This window comes from Ambystoma mexicanum, chromosome 2q, assembly GCF_040938575.1.
Source record: "Ambystoma mexicanum isolate Mex_15411 chromosome 2q, UKY_AmexF1_1, whole genome shotgun sequence".
NCBI lineage: Eukaryota > Metazoa > Chordata > Amphibia > Caudata > Ambystomatidae > Ambystoma > Ambystoma mexicanum.
Genome location: NC_090924.1, coordinates 194,419,199 through 194,439,556, shown reverse-complemented (window position 1 = coordinate 194,439,556; position 20,358 = coordinate 194,419,199). Strand labels below are relative to the sequence as shown.

The following is a 20,358-nucleotide window of genomic DNA, read 5'->3' as shown; positions in this document are numbered from 1 at the left end:
CAAGATGGTTACTCTCTCTCAAGTCCTCCAGGCCCTTCAGCTTCAGGACTGGTTGGTGTCACTCGACCTCAAGGATGCTTACTTCCATGTGCCGATCCATCCCAAGCACAAGAAGTACCTGAGGTTCGCGGTTGGCGACTCGCACTTTCAGTTTCGGGTCCTGCCGTTCGGATTGACCTCCGCCCCGAGGGTTTTCACCAAGCTCATGGTGGTGGTGGCAGCGCATCTCAGGCAAGGGGGGATTCACGTCTACCCCTACCTGGACGATTGGTTGATCAGGGGGAGCTCTCCCGAGCAAGTCCTGGATCATCTGTCCGTCACCTGCCACTCCCTTCACAGGCTGGGCTTCTCCCTCAATTTAAAGAAGTCCCATTTGACGCCAACACAGAGGCTCCAGTACATCGGAGCAGTGCTCGACACTTCCCTGGGGCAGTGTTTTCCTCCCCAGGTGAGGGCTCTTCACATTCAGCAGATGGTGCACAAGTTTCAGCAGGCCCAGACGCTCCCAGCGTTCGAGTTCTTGAGGTTGCTCGGCCTCATGGCATCCTGCATTCTTCTGGTGCCAGAGGCTCGCCTGCGAATGAGATCTTTGCAGTGGGCACTCAAGACGCAATGGTCGCAGTCCTCCGGCAGGATGTCGGACCCGGTTCAGGTGCCGCCCTCGGTCGCCCAGGACCTTCTGTGGTGGGCCGTCGAAGGCAACTTGATGAAGGGGGCTCCATTTTGGCTTCCCTGGCCGGAGGTGACAATCGTGACGGATGCATCCCTCACGGGATGGGGAGCTCATGCCAACGGGCTGACAGTCAGCGGTCGTTGGTCTCCGTCGGAGTCCAGACTCCATATCAATCTGTTGGAGCTGAGGGCCGTCAGGCTAGCCCTGAAGGCTTTTCTGCCGACTGTGAGAGGAAAGAATGTCCTGATCCTGACGGACAACACAGTGGCCATGCACTACCTCAACAAAAAGGGGGGGCAGGGTCACTTCCTCTGTGCAGGGAGGCGATGCAGCTCGGGTTCTGGGCCATCCAGCAGGAAGTTTCGATCTCGGCAGTTCATCTGGCCGGAGACGAAAACGTGACGGCGGACGCTCTGAGCAGGCAGAGCGCGATCTCTCACGAGTGGGAGTTGGCTCAGGAGATTCTCTTGGAGATCTTCGCCCTTTGGGGGACCCCTCAAGTGGATCTCTTCGCCTCCAGTGTCAACCGGAAGTGCGAAAGGTTTTGCTCGCGGGAATTTCCTCCGAAAGGAGCCTTGGGAGACGCGTTCGTGGTGGAGTGGTCATTCCCGCTGCTGTACGCGTTTCCTCCAGTCCCCGTCATCCCGCAAGTGCTGCGGAGGTTACGGAAGTTTGGTTCCCGGATGATCCTCATTGCTCCGGCGTGGGCTCGGAGGACGTGGTACCCGGACCTTCTCGACTTGTCCATCTGCCCTCCACGTCGTCTTCCCTACCGAGACGATCTGCTCTCACGGGAGGGGGGTCAGGTTCTCCATCCAGAGGTCGGATCCCTCAACCTTCACGCTTGGCTTCTGAAAGGTTGAGGTATATGGATTGGGACCTCCCTGAAGACGTGATGGAGGTGGTGCTTTCGGCCCGTAGGCCAGCAACGAAGTCTCTGTACCGTTGCCGTTGGCGTAAGTTCTGCGACTGGTGCAGAGTTCGGAATGTGGATCCTTTTGCATGTGACATCCCCATGGTTCTGTCCTTTTTGCTTTCTCTGGCCCACAGGGGCTTGCAAGTGGGTACCATTAAAGGTTACCTGGCGGCGCTGTCCATCTTTAAGCGCTCGTCTGAAGAGTGTTCTTACTTTAAAATCCCTTAAATTTCACAGTTTCTGAAAGGGCTCACTAATGTGTTCCCTCCGTCACCTTTCCTGGTGCCCGGTTGGGATTTAAACCTTGTTCTTAGGTTTCTTATGGGTGCTCCGTTTGAGCCTTTACATTCTTGCCCTTTGAGGCTGTTAACTCTGAAAACTGTGTTTTTAGTTGCGGTTACTTCCGCTCGCAGAGTGAGTGAGTTACAGGCACTTTCAGTTAAGCCACCCTTCACTGTTTTTCACAAGGACAGGGTTGTCCTTCGAGTTCGTCCTTCTTTTCTTCCGAAGGTAGTGACGGAATTTCATTTAGCCCAGAAGGTTGTTCTTCCGGCATTCTATCCTCCTCCGCATCCTGGTAAGGAAGAGGAGAGGCTCCATAGGCTTGATCCTAGGAGAGCTTTAAGCTTTTATGTTTCACGCATGTCCCGGGTCAGAGTGGACGATCAACTCTTTATTGGTTACGCTGGAAAGCGTTTGGGGCAAGCTGTGACGAAACAGACTTTGTCCCGCTGGATTATTTTGGCCATCTCGGAGTGTTACCGCTTGGCGGGTAAGGACCCACCGGCTGGCTTGCGGGCCCATTCTACCAGGGGTGTGGCTGCATCTACTGCCCTGCAGAGGGGTGTTCCTATTCGCAACATCTGTGATGCAGCCACCTGGGCTTCAGTACATACATTTGTACGGCATTATTCCCTCGATTCCATCAGAGGGCAGGATCTGGCCTTTGGCAAGGCGGTCCTTTGCTCGGCTATTTGATTGGCTATTCTAAAATTTTGCTTCTAAATTCTTTCCCTCCTCCTTGTTTTGGTACTGCTTTGGGAGTCTGTCATAGATATGGAATACGTCGGAGGACCCAATCCCCTCGAAGAACAAGTTACTTTCTTACCTGGTAACGTTCTTTCGATGGGATGGTCCGACGGCGTATTCCATATCGCTCCCGCCCTGCCTTCCCCGCTGCAGAATTTCTTTTGCGATTGCAGCTTACGTTCAGCAAGGCTTTGTGTCTGACTGGCAGTTGACTTATGTCACACGTTCTGGGGGGAAAAAACTACAACTGAGGCTACGGGCGTCGTGCGTCCTACTTATCACATCGGATGACGTCGGACGTCGGAGGAGGTCCTCGACGTCGGCGCATCAACGTCATCGACGCAGGACGCAGACGCCGGAAAAGTTTCCGAAGCAGCACAGCTGTGGTGATTACATGTCATAGATATGGAATACGTCGTCAGACCATCCCATCGAAAGAACGTTACCAGGTAAGAAAGTAACTTGTTCTTCTACGTGGACCGCACAAAGTGTTTTCGGAAGACGTCACAACTCTTTGTGAACTTTGGACCTGTCAATCAGGGGAAGGCTCTCTCGAAGGCTTCCATTTCCAGATGGCTCTCCGGCTGTATCATGTACTGTCATCGGTTGGCAAACCGACCGCTGCCTGGCCGTCCGAGAGCCCATTCCACCAGAGCGATCGCAGCTACCACGGCGTTCCTTTCTGGTGTGCCCTTGCTGGACATATGCAGGGCTGCTACGTGGAGGTCGACGCACACCTTCACGAAATTCTACTGCGTCGATCGGGATTCCAGGGAGGAGTCCAGGGTCGGCCAAGCAGTGCTGCGCAACTGTTCGCCTGAGGTGAGCCTGGTGAGGAGGTAAGATGCGTAATGTTGAGTTTGATGTAATGCTTAATGTTGAGCCTTTGCCACCTCCCGTGGTTGTGCATGTGTGTACTGCTATGTATTCTTTATTCATGAGCATGTGAATCCATGCCAGACCCCATGCTGGAGAAGGAACAAGTTACTTACCTGTAACTGTTGTTCTCCAGCATGGGTCTGGCATGGATTCACATGCGAACCCTCCCGCCTACCCCTCTGCGGCTCTTCACTTGGTCATACTGCCACTTCACGTGCTTCCAAATCTGAAGATGGCTGCCAGAGGCGGTGCTTAGGTAGAGGGCAGTCATTGGCTGTGGTCAGTATGACGCAGAGACCAGTGATTGGTTATTACTACGAAAGACAGATCAGAAACGAAACTGATACTGGTTTTTTTCTTTACCGAGGATTCCCAGCCTGACGACGGGGAATATTCATGAGCATGTGAATCCATGCCAGACCCATGCTGGAGAACAACAGTTACAGGTAAGTAACTTGTTCCTTCTGTGACTGCTCCAATCAGGACTTTGGATAGTTTATGGAGAAACCCAGATCCGTCAGCAGACACATGGACCTTGCTTGCCAGAATATGAGTGCAGGATCAAACTAGCCAATCGTCCAGGTAAGGGTTCACATGGATGCCCTCGAGATGCAGATGCGCTGCCACCGTAGCCAAGAATTTTGTGAAGACCCAGGGGTGATGTCAGGCCGAAGGGAAGTGCTGTGAACTGATAGTGCTGTCCCGGGACCACGAACCGCAGCAACTTGTGATGCTTCCGATGGATGGGGATGGGGATGTGGAAGTAGGCGTCCTCCAGGTCCAGAGAAGCCAGGAAGTCGCCTTCCTCCAGTTGGCCGAGCACGTGCTGCAATGTGACCATCCTGAACTTCTAGGTCTATTGGTACTTGTTGAGTCATCGCAGGTCCAGGATCGGTCTCCAACCTCCTGTCTTTCGGACCAGTTAGTACCTGGAGTACACCCTAGAGCACCGGAGGCGCCAGGGAATGTGTTATATTGCCCCGTTTTTTAACATGCCTGGACCACCCGCAACAGCTGCGCCACGTGCTATTCTGGTTGAGTTACGGGGGAATACGAGGACACCTGCATTGGAACTCCAAGGTGCCCCCCTCCCCCCCCGGTTCGAGATTATCCAGCACTCATCTGTCAGTGGTGATGGCCAAAACGTCTGCCTAAAGGTACTGCTGCCTGTATTGCCATGGAATACTGCTGCTGGTAGTTGATCAAATCCTGATTTGGGTGGATGGTAAAAAAAAGCCTGGCTAATGGAAGGGGGTGAGTGACAAGGAATTGGTGACTCAACAAAATGGCCAGTTAAGGGGTGCATGGGCGGTGTAAGGGAGGGGATTTCTGTTAAGGGTTAAGAGCTTGAGCAAAAGGGAAACTGGTGTGAAAGTGAATTGTATGGTAGAGGTGGTGAATGGGCATTGCAAATGTGGTGTAAGGGAACAACACCAGAGGGTGTTTGGTAATCCCATAGGGTAAATGAGACAGAGGTACACATCTGTAAAGATAGGACAGCAGATTGGTTGACTATTGCTGCAATCTGGTCCAGACTGGCATTCCACTATACCAGATTATGGGACTGGCTCGACTAGTGTTAGGGAGAATTCTCTGTAAAGGCTAATTTCCCAAACCTAGTGAGTCCCCCAGCAGCTCTGCTGGATTTTTGGGGTTTATTTTTTTCTCCTGCTAAGAGTGAGACTCTTTTTACTCCCACTCTTAGACATGATTTGAGGTGTTCCTTTATCTTTCCATGTGTTTTATGGGCTATGAGGTCTTTTACTCCATAGGGTCTCATGTGTTTTTAATGTGGGTTACACAGCACCCTCCGTGCCGTAACCCAGGGCTGTCGTAGCGACCCCCCAACATAGACTCCATACCCTGGGACTGACTACTGTCTCCCAGGGCATGTAAAGTCACCATTGGCTTTACTAGTCCCAAATTATGAACAGAAACCAGTACAAACCATCATATTGTGGACGTACTGGTCGGGGCAATTCGATTGCCCGGGGTCTGTTGTTAGAGGGGGCACATCTCCGTCCCCCCGATCGAGTTTTGGCTGGTGGCAGTGGATACTACTTTTTATATTCGACCGCGAATATAGCTCTATGGGATTTTCCCATTGTTCGAGGCTACCAACTTTAATTATTTAATTCCTATAGCCTCGAACATACCGCCGGTTTATTTATTTAATATTAATTCACCGGTTGGTATTTTCTGCCAGAACTCGATTCTAAATTGGCGTTTGTGTTCTCTTCTGTGACTCCAAACCAAGTCGAGCCCTTTGTTCCACTTTTTGGCGGGCTTCTCCATAGAAGCCTCCAAAAGTGGTGCCACTCTGTCTGGGCACCACAGAGGGTGTGGGAGGGGGTTTAGGCACCCTGGACTGAGTTACCTTGGTAACTCAAGTCGCACTCTTGTGTGATTGGCCCAAGTGGTGAGCCGGCCGGCTTACCACTTAGCATGTTTGATTGACAGCTAGGCTGAGTGAATGGGGGTGTGCTGCATAAAAGCAGGGCTTTGGGGACTGGAACTTCAGAAGTCGCCACAGGACCTAAGAATCTGAGGAGGGAGAAGCTGAGCCGACCTCCAACGACGACACCACCGGCGGGGCCCTGCTGAACCGTCTCACCACTTTTCCCGACGACAGAGGAGATCTCCAGTACGGAGAGTCTTCTTCCTTTGACTGGTGGGGATAACCAGTTTTGCCTTCTTTTCACCTTCCTGGAGCATCTCATGGCCACCTTGCCCATGCCAAGCACCCCGGCAACCGGAATACCACGGCTTACCACTACCGCGAAGAGAAGGGTAGTACCTTTTTAACCGAAAGAACTCCGTGGCTGGTTTCTTCCCTGGCAATGCAACGACTTTCTTCTTTCCTCCACGGCGAGACCTCCTCTTCCTCTGGATGAAACACCGACTTGCACCCGCTGCCAGGAACAACTGCCCCTGCTGGAGCTTCCTTCACACTTAAGGTACTGTGTCCCGCCTGGCTTCCTTTGCGACAGATCGTTCGGGGTGACAGTAAAGCCTCTACTTTCTAACCTGGGCTGGCCTGGGACAACCTAGCTAACTTTTCCTCACTTTAATTTCATCCTTTTTGTGCGAACTATCTACAAGACTCTTTGGGCATAGCCCCACTGTGTGAACCTGGACCCCTTCTGCTTGCTCTCTGCAAGAGTGGGCCTTGCAATTGACTTCCTTGCTCTCCAGTAGAACTCTGCCTACCCTGCCTTACTGTGGTTCTTTTAAAAGTATTGAAACTTGTGTACTTTCATAACTCTGCCTTTTTCCCTCTCGTTTTTTTATAACTTATTAGAGTGCCATCTTATGTTAAGCGCTCACCTCTGTCTGAAAATAAGTGGTGTTTCTTTTTTCTAACAAAGTGATGCATGCTTGCTTTAAGAACATATATTTCAATTAAGACTTCACTTCTATAGGTTTCTTATTCTTTGAAAGACAGATATATTGAACAGAGTACTAGTTTAGCCCATGAATAACAATTTTGCAGAAGGCTTTTTGCTGGTTCTTTGTTGGTTTTGTTGGTTATAATATTGAAGATGGAATAGGAGAAGATTCAGTCTCCTCTGCCTTCTAAATTGGAAAACTGTACAACCTGTAAACCAGGGGCTCAAGTCCCCAACTTCCATTCTTCACACATTATGTGAGCTGAGAAAATCGCGTTTCATCACATTATTTTCATGAATCCCAGTGATTTGACCGGAAGGGAAATTATCGAGGCTGAAATATCCGAAAACGAAATGTTCGAATTACCAAAAGCTCGAACACTTTGTTTTTGGACATTTCAGCCCCGATAATTTGCCAAAACACACATTCTCACACACATTCTCACACACCAACACACACACACCAACACACACACACACACCAACACACACACACCAACACACACACCAACACACACACCAACACACACACACACCAACACACCAACACACACACACACACACACACACCAACACACACACACACACCAACACACACACACACCAACACACACACAACCAACATACACAAACCCCACTTACCTTCACCTTCATGCTGGTTCCTGCAGCGCCAGTTCCCTTTCACTTCTGTGATTGGGAACTGGCGGTGCAGGGTCATTTACTTTCTTTTTTTTTTTTTTAAACGGACGGCTGCAGGGGTATCCCCTGCAGCCCCCGCTCGCTATACCATAAAGTATAGTGAGCGGGGCAATGCGGGGGACACCCCCGCAGCCCCTGTTTTTTTTTAATGCTACCACCAGAGGATCGAACTTTTGGTGTTCGATCCTTTGGTGGTAGCATTTTTAGAACTTTTTTGTTGTTTCGACCTTTTTTTTCGGTCATTTCGACCTAAACCTATTTTCATTACCTATCTGAAGGGAAAGACTCATTCAAATGAGTTTATATTATAATCTCTAGTGTTACTCCATAAATAGTTCTAATATTATCCATTCATATGATTTATCCTGGTGGGAGGCAGGATGCCCAGTGTGATGGTCTTATGTTATTGCGTTGCAGAGAGTGTAACTGAGTGCTAGGTATGGCTTTTGTGTACTCGGGTGGGGTGGCAAAAGGTCTGGTATGGGTTTTATGCCTTACCAGTTCATGTTCGGTTCTTAGAGCAAAGTCCGGCCCTATGACTCAACTCTTCCAATTAATTCTCTAGCTTCTCTTTACATTGGTCTAAAACTAAAAATGGGTTGGGAGATGTAGCCTGCTGTCAAGCTGCAAACTTGGACCCAAGCCTTGGCTCAAATGCCAGCTTTCCTCTTTAACCATCTTGTGTTATCCTAGTGAAATCAATTTTAAAACGTTTTGTATGTGGTCTAGGTTCTCTGTGCCTGGCTATCTAACAAACTACAAACATTACTGAAAGGTATGTTGCATAAGGAATACAATGTCTACTGTATGGCTGGTATTAGTTATTTTGGCAAACTCAGCATTTGGCTTGGTTTTTGTGTTTATATTTTTAGTTAATCATGCTTGAATATTTAAAAAATGGCAGTGGTGTCAGATTAGAGCGCTAGAGAATGAACTGTTACCTACTTTGATTTCCCCAAAGCAGTTGAACAATTGTTTCTATTTTTAGAGATTTTATGTGGCTACATCTCGCCAGTTAAAACGCCTTGAGTCTGTCAGCCGATCTCCAGTGTACTCTCACTTCAGTGAGACCCTTCTTGGAATTAGTGTCATCAGAGCCTTTGAAGAGCAAAAGCGATTTATAAGATTAAGTGATGTAAAGGTTGATGAAAATCAGAAAGCATATTATCCAAGTATAGTCGCAAACAGGTAAGGTTGAAAAAAGTTTTTTTTTTTGTTTAAGTGGGGTTGGAAGAAATGTACTTGTTTAAAGGAATCTATATCATTTGTGTACTTGACCACTACAGACATCCATATCTAAAACTGGAGACACTAAAAGCAGTTATCCATTAATTACTGTTACTAATTGGCATAGAGCTGTAGCTGTATTTGCATGTTTTTTATTTATGGCTTTATGGGTTAACAAACCTTAGACAGTAAACCTACAAAAACCACATGTGACAATTCAGTCTACCTTCCACTAAAATTATCCCGCTACAATTTCCCCATTACTAAAATGTATTAATTTCAAATTATTGTTTAAAAATCAGAATCTCATCCATACATCTTGGGGTAGCCAAAGTCAAACCTGCCTTCCATTTCAAATTGAATTCCAAAAACGTTGAACTTAGAGTTAAAGTTTGTGTGCAGGACGTTAAAAGGTGTTCCAGGGTTTCAGTTGCACCATTAGCCTTACCGTATCTGCATATTCTCTCTGCAGTATCTGCATATTCTCTTTGCTCTCTCAAGCCCTTTTCAAGCCCCTTCTACTTCCATGGTGGGTAAAAGGGTCATACAAAATCGAAGAGACTTTCTTCTCCAAACAGGACAGGGGAATCTCTTAATATGAGGCTCAGGTTCAGTAAGAGGATTCAGACTGTTTAACACTTTGGAATAAAACCTACTTCTTAATAGCTGCACATGTAAAAATTCAGTCAGGGGTTAACTTTTTGCGGCTCCATTTCACAGAGCTCAACAGACTGCTCCATGGAGGTCAATAGCATCTTATTGTCCTTTACCCAACATGTAAAGTAATAGCTATTTTCCATAAGAGTGTTTAACTTTTGAAAAAAGAATTCTCAGACGAAAGTCTTATTTTCCTAAAAAGGGACAAAGACTTTCACTTCAGTCACGCAGTCATGGATAACAATCCTAGCTCCTGACATATTACAGGAACTGATACAGTTGGGCAACCACAAAACCTTGCGCCAGATTAAACCTTCAAGATATTTCCAGTCGTTCTCCTGGGTGTAAGAGGAAATATCAATAATAAAGCTGGAATTATCCTTGTCCTTTAATAATTTAATGACTGGTAATATAGAAAACTTGCCAAACGTATAGATGGTTCTTTTCATATGAGCTATAGATAACCCATTTCCTCTTTATACCATCCAGATTTTAATTTGTCTTCTGCAGATTATAAATGGTATAACCCAGGTACACATACTGGTAATTAGTGTTTTTATAAGCAGCATTGTTACACGTTTTGGATACTACGTAGCAATCTTCTTCACTCTTGCTTTTGTGAGTTTGTTTGAAAATGCCAGGCCACTACTGATTCAATATAGGTGAATTCCAGTAGCTTGCACTAAGGAGAGGAGCATGCATGCATTCAACAATGGCAGGCAGGCTCAGAGTATCGGTACAGAGAAGTTGAACTTGCCTCAGGACACCATCAGTGTGCCAATAGCAAAAAAGGTTGACTTGTTGGAGCAGGATTTCGTCCCAGAGCCAAATGACTTCCCATCTCCAGGGGAGCTTTTCATTCATCTGTCTCCATTAATTCATTCCATGTTGAAATGCTTCTTTGAAGTTGGTTTGTGATTATTTGCAGCAAAGTAACTTTTTACATATTCAATTAAGGAGACCCATCAACTGGAATTGTTGAAGGCTTCACCTTTGAATCTTGAAACTTGTTCATTACTAGAGCACTTGATACTGTGAACCACCATTTCCACAGGAGGTGAACAACTATCAGCAGCTGAGGTAACTAACTTCTGTTGGCTACTTCCCAATGTAGAACTCTTCTGTGAATCTAAATCTCTTAAGAGTATGACCAAGGAGTAAAGATGAAGATCTATACTAATTATGCACTTGATGTGAGCTAATTTCACGCCACAAAGGCAGTAACATGCATACTCCTACGTCCCGTCCCCTTTCCTCCATCCTGTATGGGTGTCCCTCGAGAGGTACGGGAACAGAAGCCTTTTTCACCAGAAGAATCACTTTCCCTTTAAATTTACAGGCGCGCTGAGGCGTGGCCCCAGGAGCAAAGGGTCCCGTAACCCTGCCCACCGGCACCATACATTGGTCCTCTTTTCATCATCGACGGGAGCAGACCGATTTCACCAGCGCTCCTGGGTGAGGCCTCAAGCCTCGTAATTTCACAGGTTGTTTCCTTGATCTTAACTGTTTCTATTTTTTCAGAAATCGGGAACGCCGTCCACCGGTGCCCTAGTCTGTTCCCAACACATGGCGGCCGTGACTGGCTTCAGCAGGTGCCAGTTGTGTGATTTTTTTCCTTCCCCGGTTCCTTGGCGAGGACCACGGATGGGCAGGCTGATCTACACACATCCTAGGGGACGCCTACACGCAGTGCACATAGCACTACTGGCCCCATGGCCAACAGCCTACCATGTACACTCCTTTATGTGCAGGGCAGGGCAGGGCAGAGCTGATGCGACCAGGCATGCAGGCCAAGCCCTGTCCTGTGTCAACCAGTGTCCCACGTGTGGAAGGCGCAGACAAGAAGGCGGCCAGGCCAGACCTCTAAAGGCAGGAAAGGATTCCAGCCAGAACAGAAGCCTGCAAGCTCAATGAACTGCAGAGGCACAAACCCACGGCCAGGGCAGACTGGGTTCCAGTAACTCTGATCACCTGGACCACATTGTACCCGACCTTCACTGGAGCTCGGTACAATGAGTCCATGTACTCTTGGGGGGGGGGGGGCGGCAGGCAACAGATGTATTCGCCTCCGGCCTGCCTGCCGGGACCACTTCTTTGACAGGTTTTTGTCCCTCATGAGGTCCTCGCAAACAGGTAGCATCTTGAAGCGCATAATACACGACATGCTGCCTCGCGCACCACCGCTTCAGCCAGCACCTATGCAGTCCACTCCGCCGCCACTGCTACCCACGCCTGTGGTAACCCTGGTACCAACACTCTAGCGCCGACAGACGCCTCTCCTGGCTAATGTGGGGTATCAGCAGGACACTGATAAAGAAGATCAAGACATGCTTTCCTCAGTGAGGGACTTCTATGACATGATAGTGGGCCTAGCTGAATACCTGGGAATCCCTCAGCCCCAGAAGGAGCAGCCGGAATCAGGGGTATTGGTTGAAGTGCTCAACATTAAAGCAGAGGCCAGGTCCGGCATCCCGCTGCAGAAAGGCCTATGGAAAAAAGATGTATTCCAATGCGGGCCTGCTTCTCATACAGGTCAACGCCATCCTGCCGGTGGCCAATCAACAGCTGTGGAGAGACATTGCAGACTTTACTCCAGACATTCCAGCCGACAAGCAAGCCTCTTTCAAGCCCGTGCTTGCTGAGGCAAAAATAGTGGCGCAGGATATCACTGAGGCCACTGTGCCCCACATAGATACCGCTAGTTGAGTGATCTGTGTGGCTACAGACATGAGGACGGCCTGGTTTAAGGTCACCAGGTTGAACCCGGACGTCCAGGATATAATCCCAGATTTGCCCTTCGAGGGTGGTGATCTCTTCCACTCTACTATGAACAAAGAGCTCGACAAAAAGAAATGTAGCTTGCAGATGGCCAAATCCATTGCCATTCTGACCAAGCCAGCAGAAAAAGCCGTCCCTCAGAGCCTATCCTGATCAGACAAGGGACGATACTTGAGTGGATTCCAGGGGTTTCAGTACCGCTGAGCCAAGCAACCGGACAGGTCCCCAAGCCAGCATAGGCGGAAACATCACAAGTCTGCGCACAAGGGGTTCTTCCAGTCCCCCCTCCATTACCCCCTCCCAGGACCCAAATAAACAATAACGGCTCTTTTCAGGTCCACAGCACCCCAGTGGGAGGCAGACAGGCTGGCTCTACACAGTCGAGCTTGGCGCCTACACTTTTTGGACTCATGGTTGATCTTGGTAGTGTCCACGGGCTTCCGGCTTCCCCTTCCATCCCCTCCCCTTTCTGCCCCTTCCCTCCCACAAATCAGAACACCTTCACTCTTAGCAGAGGTTCTGTTCCCCCGTGGAGAGCGATGCAGTGGAGGCGGTCCCTCTCCCTCAACAGTGCCAGGGCTTTTACTCCTGCATCTTCTCCATTCAAACGGAGAACCAGGCGGGCCTGCAAGTGGTGCTAGATCTTTCCTTCCTCAATCTGTACCTACCTTTGCAGAAGTTCAAAATGGTGATGCCTGCTATCATAGCCGAGACGCTCTGTGGGGGGGGGGGACTGGAAGTGCTCCCTGGATCTGAACAACGCATATCTTCACAGTCCCATATTGCAACCTCACAGAGCCTTCCTCAGGGTCTGTGTCATAGGCTTGCATTTTCAATACAAAGGGCTAACCGTTGTTCTGAATTCAGCTCTGAGGGTGTTCACAAGACTCATCAACGCCGTGGCGGCCTTGCTCAGAACGGAAGGCCTGTGTGTATATCCCTACCTCAACGATTGGATAGTCAGAGGAACATCTCCTGGCAGGTCAGGTCCTCAGCGGACACTCATGACTACACTCTACAAGCTGGGGTTTACGATCAACTACCAAAAATCGCAGCTCTGCTCTTCTCAAACACTGTTCATGGGGCTACTATGGGATACGCAGAAGCAGAAGGTATTCCCTATGGGGGAGAGGGTGGCAGCGATCAAAGCTTCTGTCGCTCACTTCCTCAGTAGAACAGTAACGATGCTGTGGTGGTTCCAGCATCTGCTAGGAGGGCCAGCAGCATGTCTCCTAGCTATTTCATACACCAGTCTCAAGGACGAGGCTGCAGCTGCATTTCGCAGCTTCCTGGGAACAGGAATCGGGTCATCTAGTTGCGCCGGTCACCAAACCCCGTCACTTATTGCAGGACCTCAAATGGTGAGGTCAGGATGGGAACCTCCTGGTGGGCATGCTGTTTCGACCACCTCCAATGCAGCATACTCTGACCACAGACTCCTCTCTCCAGGGGTGGAGTGTGACCCTGGGGGCACACGCCATGTACAGGGCGATAGTCTCGGACTGAACAGCCGAACCACATCAACTGGCTAGAATTGATGGCCATTTGGCTCGCACACCAGTCTTTCCTTCCAGTGATACGGCGCAGTGCAGTGTTAATTCAAACGGACAACTCTACCTGGCTGTACTACCTACACAAGCAGGGGGGGGGGGGGGCACCAGATCCCCTCCTCTATGCCGGTTAACCCTAGACATCTGGCAGTGGGCGATTGCACAAGATGTATGGATCTCAGCGGTCCATCTGCCAGGAGAATCTAACCTGGAGGCGGACAGGCTCAGTCAGTTGGGCTCCGACAACTACGATGGCAACTGAATGGGAGAGTGTTCCAGGAAATTCTCAACAAATGGGGCCATCCGGCCAAAGACATGTTTGCGACAGATGTCAACCGGACTGGTCAGCTGTTCACATCCTGGGGAGAGAAGGGGTCCAGCTCCCTTGGGGATGCGCTTCAGATACCCTGGGATGGGATTTGGTTGTATGCATTCCCCCCACCCCCCACACCGCTCATTCACAAGGTAGTCAGCAAGATCAGGCAATCCCAGCTGTTGCGGCTCATCCTCATAGCATCGCGGTGGCCTGCCGTTGTTCTGACCTTTGTCAAATGTCAGCCCAGCCAGAAAGAGCCCTCTTGGCGCACCTTCACCCCTACCTGAGAGGCTAGCCCTAGCAGCCTGGTACCCAAGCATGTAACTCTTCAACATCTCCAGCTGTCTCGCGACAACCTGGAAATCGTACAGGGAGCCAGGAGCGTATCTACACAAAAGTTGTATAAAAGCAAATGGACGAGGTTCTGCCTATGGTCCAAAGAAAACTGTGTTGATTCCCTGGCCTGCACTCTGGACCATGTTTTATCCTTCTCGGCCCACTTGGCTGGATCAGGGGTCCAGGTGGACACCTGCTGGGTTTACCTAGCGGCTATTGGCGCATACAGGAACTCAGACAAGTTTACTTTCACTTCTGCCAATCCTGTCATAGAGGCATCCGGCAGGTCAGGGCAGACTATTCCCAACAGTCAAACCCCAGCACCCACTATGGGATCTTAACGTGGTGCTCAGTGCCCTGGTGCACAAACCTTTTGAACCCATGGCCACGATAGATATCGAACTGATCACGCTAAAGACAGCACTCTTAGTGGGGCTTACTTCTGCTCGCAGAGTCAGCGAGACACAGGTATTAGTTGCTTTGGAGCCCTATACTAGGTTTCATCGGGACGAAGTTGTGGTCTGCACTCAACCCAAGTTCCTCCCGAAGGTGGTTTCCTCTTTTCACATTAATGAGGAGATTGTGCTCCCCACTTTCTTTCCAGACCCCAAGGAAGAGGCAGACAGGGCTCTTCACTGCGTAGATGTCAGGAAAGCATCAACATTCTATCTGGACAGAACAAAGGCCTTCTGCAGACACCTTTTTTGTCATGTACGGCGGCTCAGCTGGGTCAGCAAGCGACCAAAGCTTCCATGCCTAGGTCGATGACCACAGTGATCCAGGAGGCATACAAGGTGCAGCATAAGGATCTGCTAATGGGCATGCATGCTCATGCCATGAGGGCCAAGGCAGCTTTTCAGCACCACGTGCCGTAGCAGGTGATTATCAGGGCGACATGGGACACCCCATCGGTCTTTTACAAACATTACTGCCTGGATACCAGTGCCAGGGCTGATGCAGCATTCAGCCAAGCAGTCCTGAGAAATATTTTCCCATAGAGTGGCAAGCTCTCCTCCCCAGGGCTGGTGTATCAGTGGTAATCGCTCATACAGGAATGAGGAAAGGAGATGGGACAAAGGAGTAATTAAGTCTTACTCACCGGAGTGGCTTGCGTTCTTCTAGTCCATAGTCCCCTTTCCTCCATATGTCCCACCATCCTTCCCCCCGAATAAAAGCAGCAAGGTTGTTCAGCATAATACAGCCAATACGTCAAGGGGACTGAAGTCTGGGGCCGGTGGCCGGGTTTAAGGGAGCCTGTGCTCCTGGAGCCACGCACCTGTAAATTTAAAGGGAAAGTGATTTTTCTGGTGAAAAGGGGTTCAGTTCCCGTCCCCCTTGAGGGACGCCCATACAGGATGGAGCAGAGAGGACTATGGACCAGGAGGAGTACGTTAGTCACTCCGGTGAGTAACAATATATTGCTACTGTGACTGTTTCCCTGGCCAGGGAAGATCTCGTACAAAACGGTAAGGCAGTCTTGAAAATCTTAGTTAAATTAATCTGAGTTCGGTATCATCTAATCTCACATATTGTACGATTTTTCATTGGTTTGTGTGCATATGTAGTAATTTCATACTCTAGCCCATATATTAGCCCATGATTCCTCAGTTCTAGCAATATGAAAAGCTTAATCCCGTTTGCTCAGTCTGTATAGGGGGAAGCCACCAGCTATATCTAGCATCTTATAGTGATGTCCTCCTCTGTGGGGTGTTGGGATCTGCCATTTATAAATGATGGCTGCAAAAAGCAGTCATTAAGTTGTGCATATCGAAATCTAGTTCCTAGGGGTGACATTTTAGCTTGCACTGTTTAAAATGCAGTGGTTTTTCAGCTTTGCATAAAGGGCCCAAAAGCTTGCTTGCTTCATTCCTTCCAGGACCCACACATGTAGCGTGCAAAACTCATTTAAACATAAGCATTCCCAAGTACTGTAGTTGGGAGAAACAAATGGGAACAAAGCCCATTTGGCGTTTTATCCCAATATCAGTGTGTTTGTGAACAAGGTTAAACTAGTGCCTGTGTATTGACCAACTTTATCCCAGAGCCAAATGTATCTTCTCGACAGAAGATGCCAACATGAGTGGTTTCAGCTCCACCCTACCCTTTTTCTTTGATCGGTATGATCATTGGACCCCCAGCTGAACTGCATGGTTGTCTCTATAGAGTCTGCCACAAAGCCTCCTTAGAATGAAGCCATACGTGTTCTAGCTGAGACCAATGGTGGCTCGATCAGCCAAAATGAAAGTAAACCTAAGCTTTTTTTTGTGATTATTCATGTGATCTGGGTATACGCAAAGGAGTTTATGGAGCGGTTTTCATTTTGTTTGCAGAAATTCTTCCTATCCATGACAGTAAGTTTCATCCACCTTCATAGGTGTTTAAATAGGTCAGCCATTATGGTTGGATGATGGTGGCTGGTGATTTTTTTTTAATTGACGTAGCATAAACCTTTCCCATGAAAATGTGTGATTTATCGAGCGTAGTGAGGGGAGCCTAAAAACCAAGCATGAGTGGTTCTGGAAGGTTCTTTTTTCTAACCCCAACATTAGCATTTTATAGCACTCTTTTTGTAAACAATTGAATAAAAAGCTACCCACTTTACAACAGCTGTTCCAGGGTAGGATTGGAAAAATCCAAGAGATGCCAATTCACCAACAGTGCACAGCAGTATTTTCCAATACATTTTCATGATGCCTTTGCTTACTCTGTACCAGTTTAAAACAAATGTAAATGCTGACTGTGCCCATACATGTCTATGCTGGTTACAGCAATATATGCTAGTATCTCCACATAAGATCAGACTCATGTTGGCAATGGTGTGCAGGCACTAGATCTCGGAGCTACAGGCCTGGCAAACTGTTTAATAATCAGGTTATGTACTGATAAAATGGTAGGCACCTGGCACACAGATACCAGGGAATCTTATGAGCCGTTGATCCTTTAATAAATCTCCAAGATTAAGTGAAATCCCTTTGACTTAAGACGCTGCTCCAAAAATCCTAGACGGCCCGAATGCACTTCCAAATAGAAAGGCTGTCTATCATGAAAAGAGGAATACTCATCCCCCACGCAATAAGGCAGTGATCACTCACACTGAAGGTCAGGCACTGATCGGTCATGGAGTCTGCTGCATCAAACCTGCTTTGAAGACTGTGCAGAGAAAATGGAGACCACTCCACTCGGGCGTCTAATGTGAAGGAAGCGATTGCTGTGAACATAGGCACCAGCCACAACGCTGGCGAGACCCGCCATATAAGGCGGTGAGCTACGAGGCACGCATAAAACCCTTCTGAAAAAGGAACATGAAACCAAGGTGTGTGCTCCGTGCAAGCTCTGTCTGTACAAGAGAAACTAAAGTAACTTAAGTGAACATCTGTAGGCACATGCCTCAATGATTGAATGACTGCCTAACCAAATTAGTAGTGGCAATATATGAGCAGTAACTGATGCTCCAGACATATGGATATTGGGCCTCTAGTTTGGCAGTATTTCAGTGGTAAATCTGCTGAAATACTGCCACACAAATTCTGTTACTGCCACATGGTCAAGCGGATTTACCGCAGGATTACAATTGGTGGTAAGTGGTGTAATTCCCCATGTTTTGGATTCCAATGGACTCATCGGAATTACAGCAGAATAAAGATTTTCCATAATAACTTACTAGAAAGTCTTAATTCTATTAGACACTGAGGCGAGCATTATGCTTCTCTTTCCTTATTTTAACATGTAAAGAAAGCTCAGCAGCAAGATATTTTTTCAGTGCACCTTAGATCATATGCATGTGTAAAAAGGTGCACTAGAAAATATATACAACAAATATAACAAGTAGAAACATCTCATAATATGCCCTAAAGTCCTTTAAACAAATATTAAACTCCATTTCCCAGAGGGCTTGTTGAAAGTTCATCTCGAGGCCACCAACACGTGACCTGGGTCCACCAATGGGTGTCTGAGTCCCCTCATAAACAGTCTTGAACATGATGCAACTTCCTCTTTCGAGGCTGCGAACTTGGCCGATAGAAAAATTGGAACTGAAGCCATCTCATAGCAGAAGATAGAAACGTGCTGTGGATTAGGCGGACTTGTCTGTTGACGCTGTCAAGAGAGAGATACAAAACTCAAGTTACTTCATGTATATTACAACCCTAGTTCCCTTAGAGGGGTGGGAGAGAAATACATTGTTATTTTGAGGGACATACATGCATTCAAAATGATCAAATATTCTTAGCAATGTATATATAATAATTATCCAGCGTGATCCGTTCTTCATTTCTCGCCGGGTCGGATAATGCTTGCCTCAGTGTCTTTAATAGAATGAAGACTTTCTAGTAAGTTATTATGGAAAATCTTTATTCTATGACAAGACCGGAGGCTCACATTATGCTTGTTTAAAGCTTACTTACCACAATGGATGCGGCTGTTCTACCGGTTTTAGGTAGAATTACTTGAATATAGATTCACTTGCCCAGTCCGCCATCCTCATATCTTCCAGTCGGATTCCGACGTGGAAGGCTTTGGAAGCCATGGCTCCTCTCACGGATTGGGCTCCGAAGTGCAATTCCTGCTTGGGTTAAAGTCCACTGCACCCAGCGTGCTAGGGTTGGAGTGGAAACTGCTTTATGGGGTTTGCGCAAAGCTATCAATAGCTGCCCATTAGGAGAGGCTCTAAGAGGAGCCGTAACCTCTTCGTAGGCCTTCAGGCATCTAAGCAGAGCTTGAGCTGGTCCCTAAAAGCAGGGTAAGAAAATCACCCTTGAGTTGCACTTCATCCTTCTATGTATATGGAACATGATGCCATCGGGGGGAAAAGGTTCTGCCCCAACTTTTCGTGAGGCCTGGTAGATACTCTGTCGTGACCGAAATCCGTTGTTCTAGACAGAAATGCCAAAAGTCTTTGGCTAACTTCGCTAGGGGCCGAGATTTGGTGCCACCCAGATGATTGATGCATCTTACTGCTGAAATGTTGTCCATCTTCAGCAATATACAACAGCCTCTGGCAAAGGAGCGTACTGCGTAGGAGCCCGCTAGGAGCTCCAGGCAGTTTATATGCCTCTCGAGTTCCTGAGGCGACCAGGTTCCTCCTGTGGCCACCAGACCGCATCTCGCTCCCCAGCCGGAGCGTCTGGCGTCTGACTCTATCACTATATCTGGGGCAGATCCGAAGATTGCTCGGCCGTTCCAGGCCACCATGTGTGTGAGCCACCAATTGAGCTCCTTTCTCGCTTCTGGTGATCGGGTTAGTCGCTGGGAGTAAGAGAGACTGTGTCTTAAGTGCTGGCCCTTTAGTCTCTGAAATTCCCAGTAGTGGAGAGGTCCGGGATATATAGCTTGCATAGAAGAGGAGAGAAGTCCTATTACCCTCGCTAGGTCTCGAAGAGATATGTCGTCCCTCTAAAGGAGTCTGCGAATCTCCCGTTTGGTGGAGTGAATTTTGGCTGTCGGGAGACGGAGCTGAGCAGATTAGGTGTCTACTACAAATCCTAGAAACTCTAGGTTTCTGGATGAGTGAAGGATCTATTTCTCCCAATTTATGAGGAATCCGAGACTGTGTAGCAGGTCTATGGCCAGCCTGGTCTGTTGTTCTACCAGAGCTTAAGATTGTGCCATGAAAATAATCGTCCAGGTATATTATCAGCCGGACACCTTGTTCTCTTAAATGCCCTTCTACTCGTCTCAGGAGCTTGGTGAAAGCCCAAGGAGCTGAGGAGAGTTCCGAATGGCAAACTTGTGAACTCCCAGTCTGTCTCTCCTGGAGAATCTCAGATAGCTTGCGTGGTCCTGATGTATGGGTACCGCAAGGTACGCATCTTTCAGATCCAGACGCATAAGCCAGTCGTTGGGTCTCAGGAGATCCCTGAGCATGTGAATACCCTCCATTTGAAATGGCGGCAAATAATAGTCGTTGAGAG

The 20,358-nt window shown here is 48.3% G+C and overlaps 1 protein-coding gene across 2 annotated transcripts in view; it reads left to right on the top strand.

The window, feature by feature from the left end:
* ABCC1 (ATP binding cassette subfamily C member 1 (ABCC1 blood group)) overlaps window positions 1-20,358 on the top strand; it is a 2,255,476-nt gene that overhangs the window by 1,523,726 nt on the left and 711,392 nt on the right. For both annotated transcript variants that reach the window (XM_069647115.1, XM_069647114.1), the window contains one exon: window positions 8,574-8,773. In XM_069647115.1, the coding sequence (XP_069503216.1) occupies window positions 8,574-8,773 (200 nt within the window). The remainder of the gene's footprint in view (window positions 1-8,573; window positions 8,774-20,358) is intronic.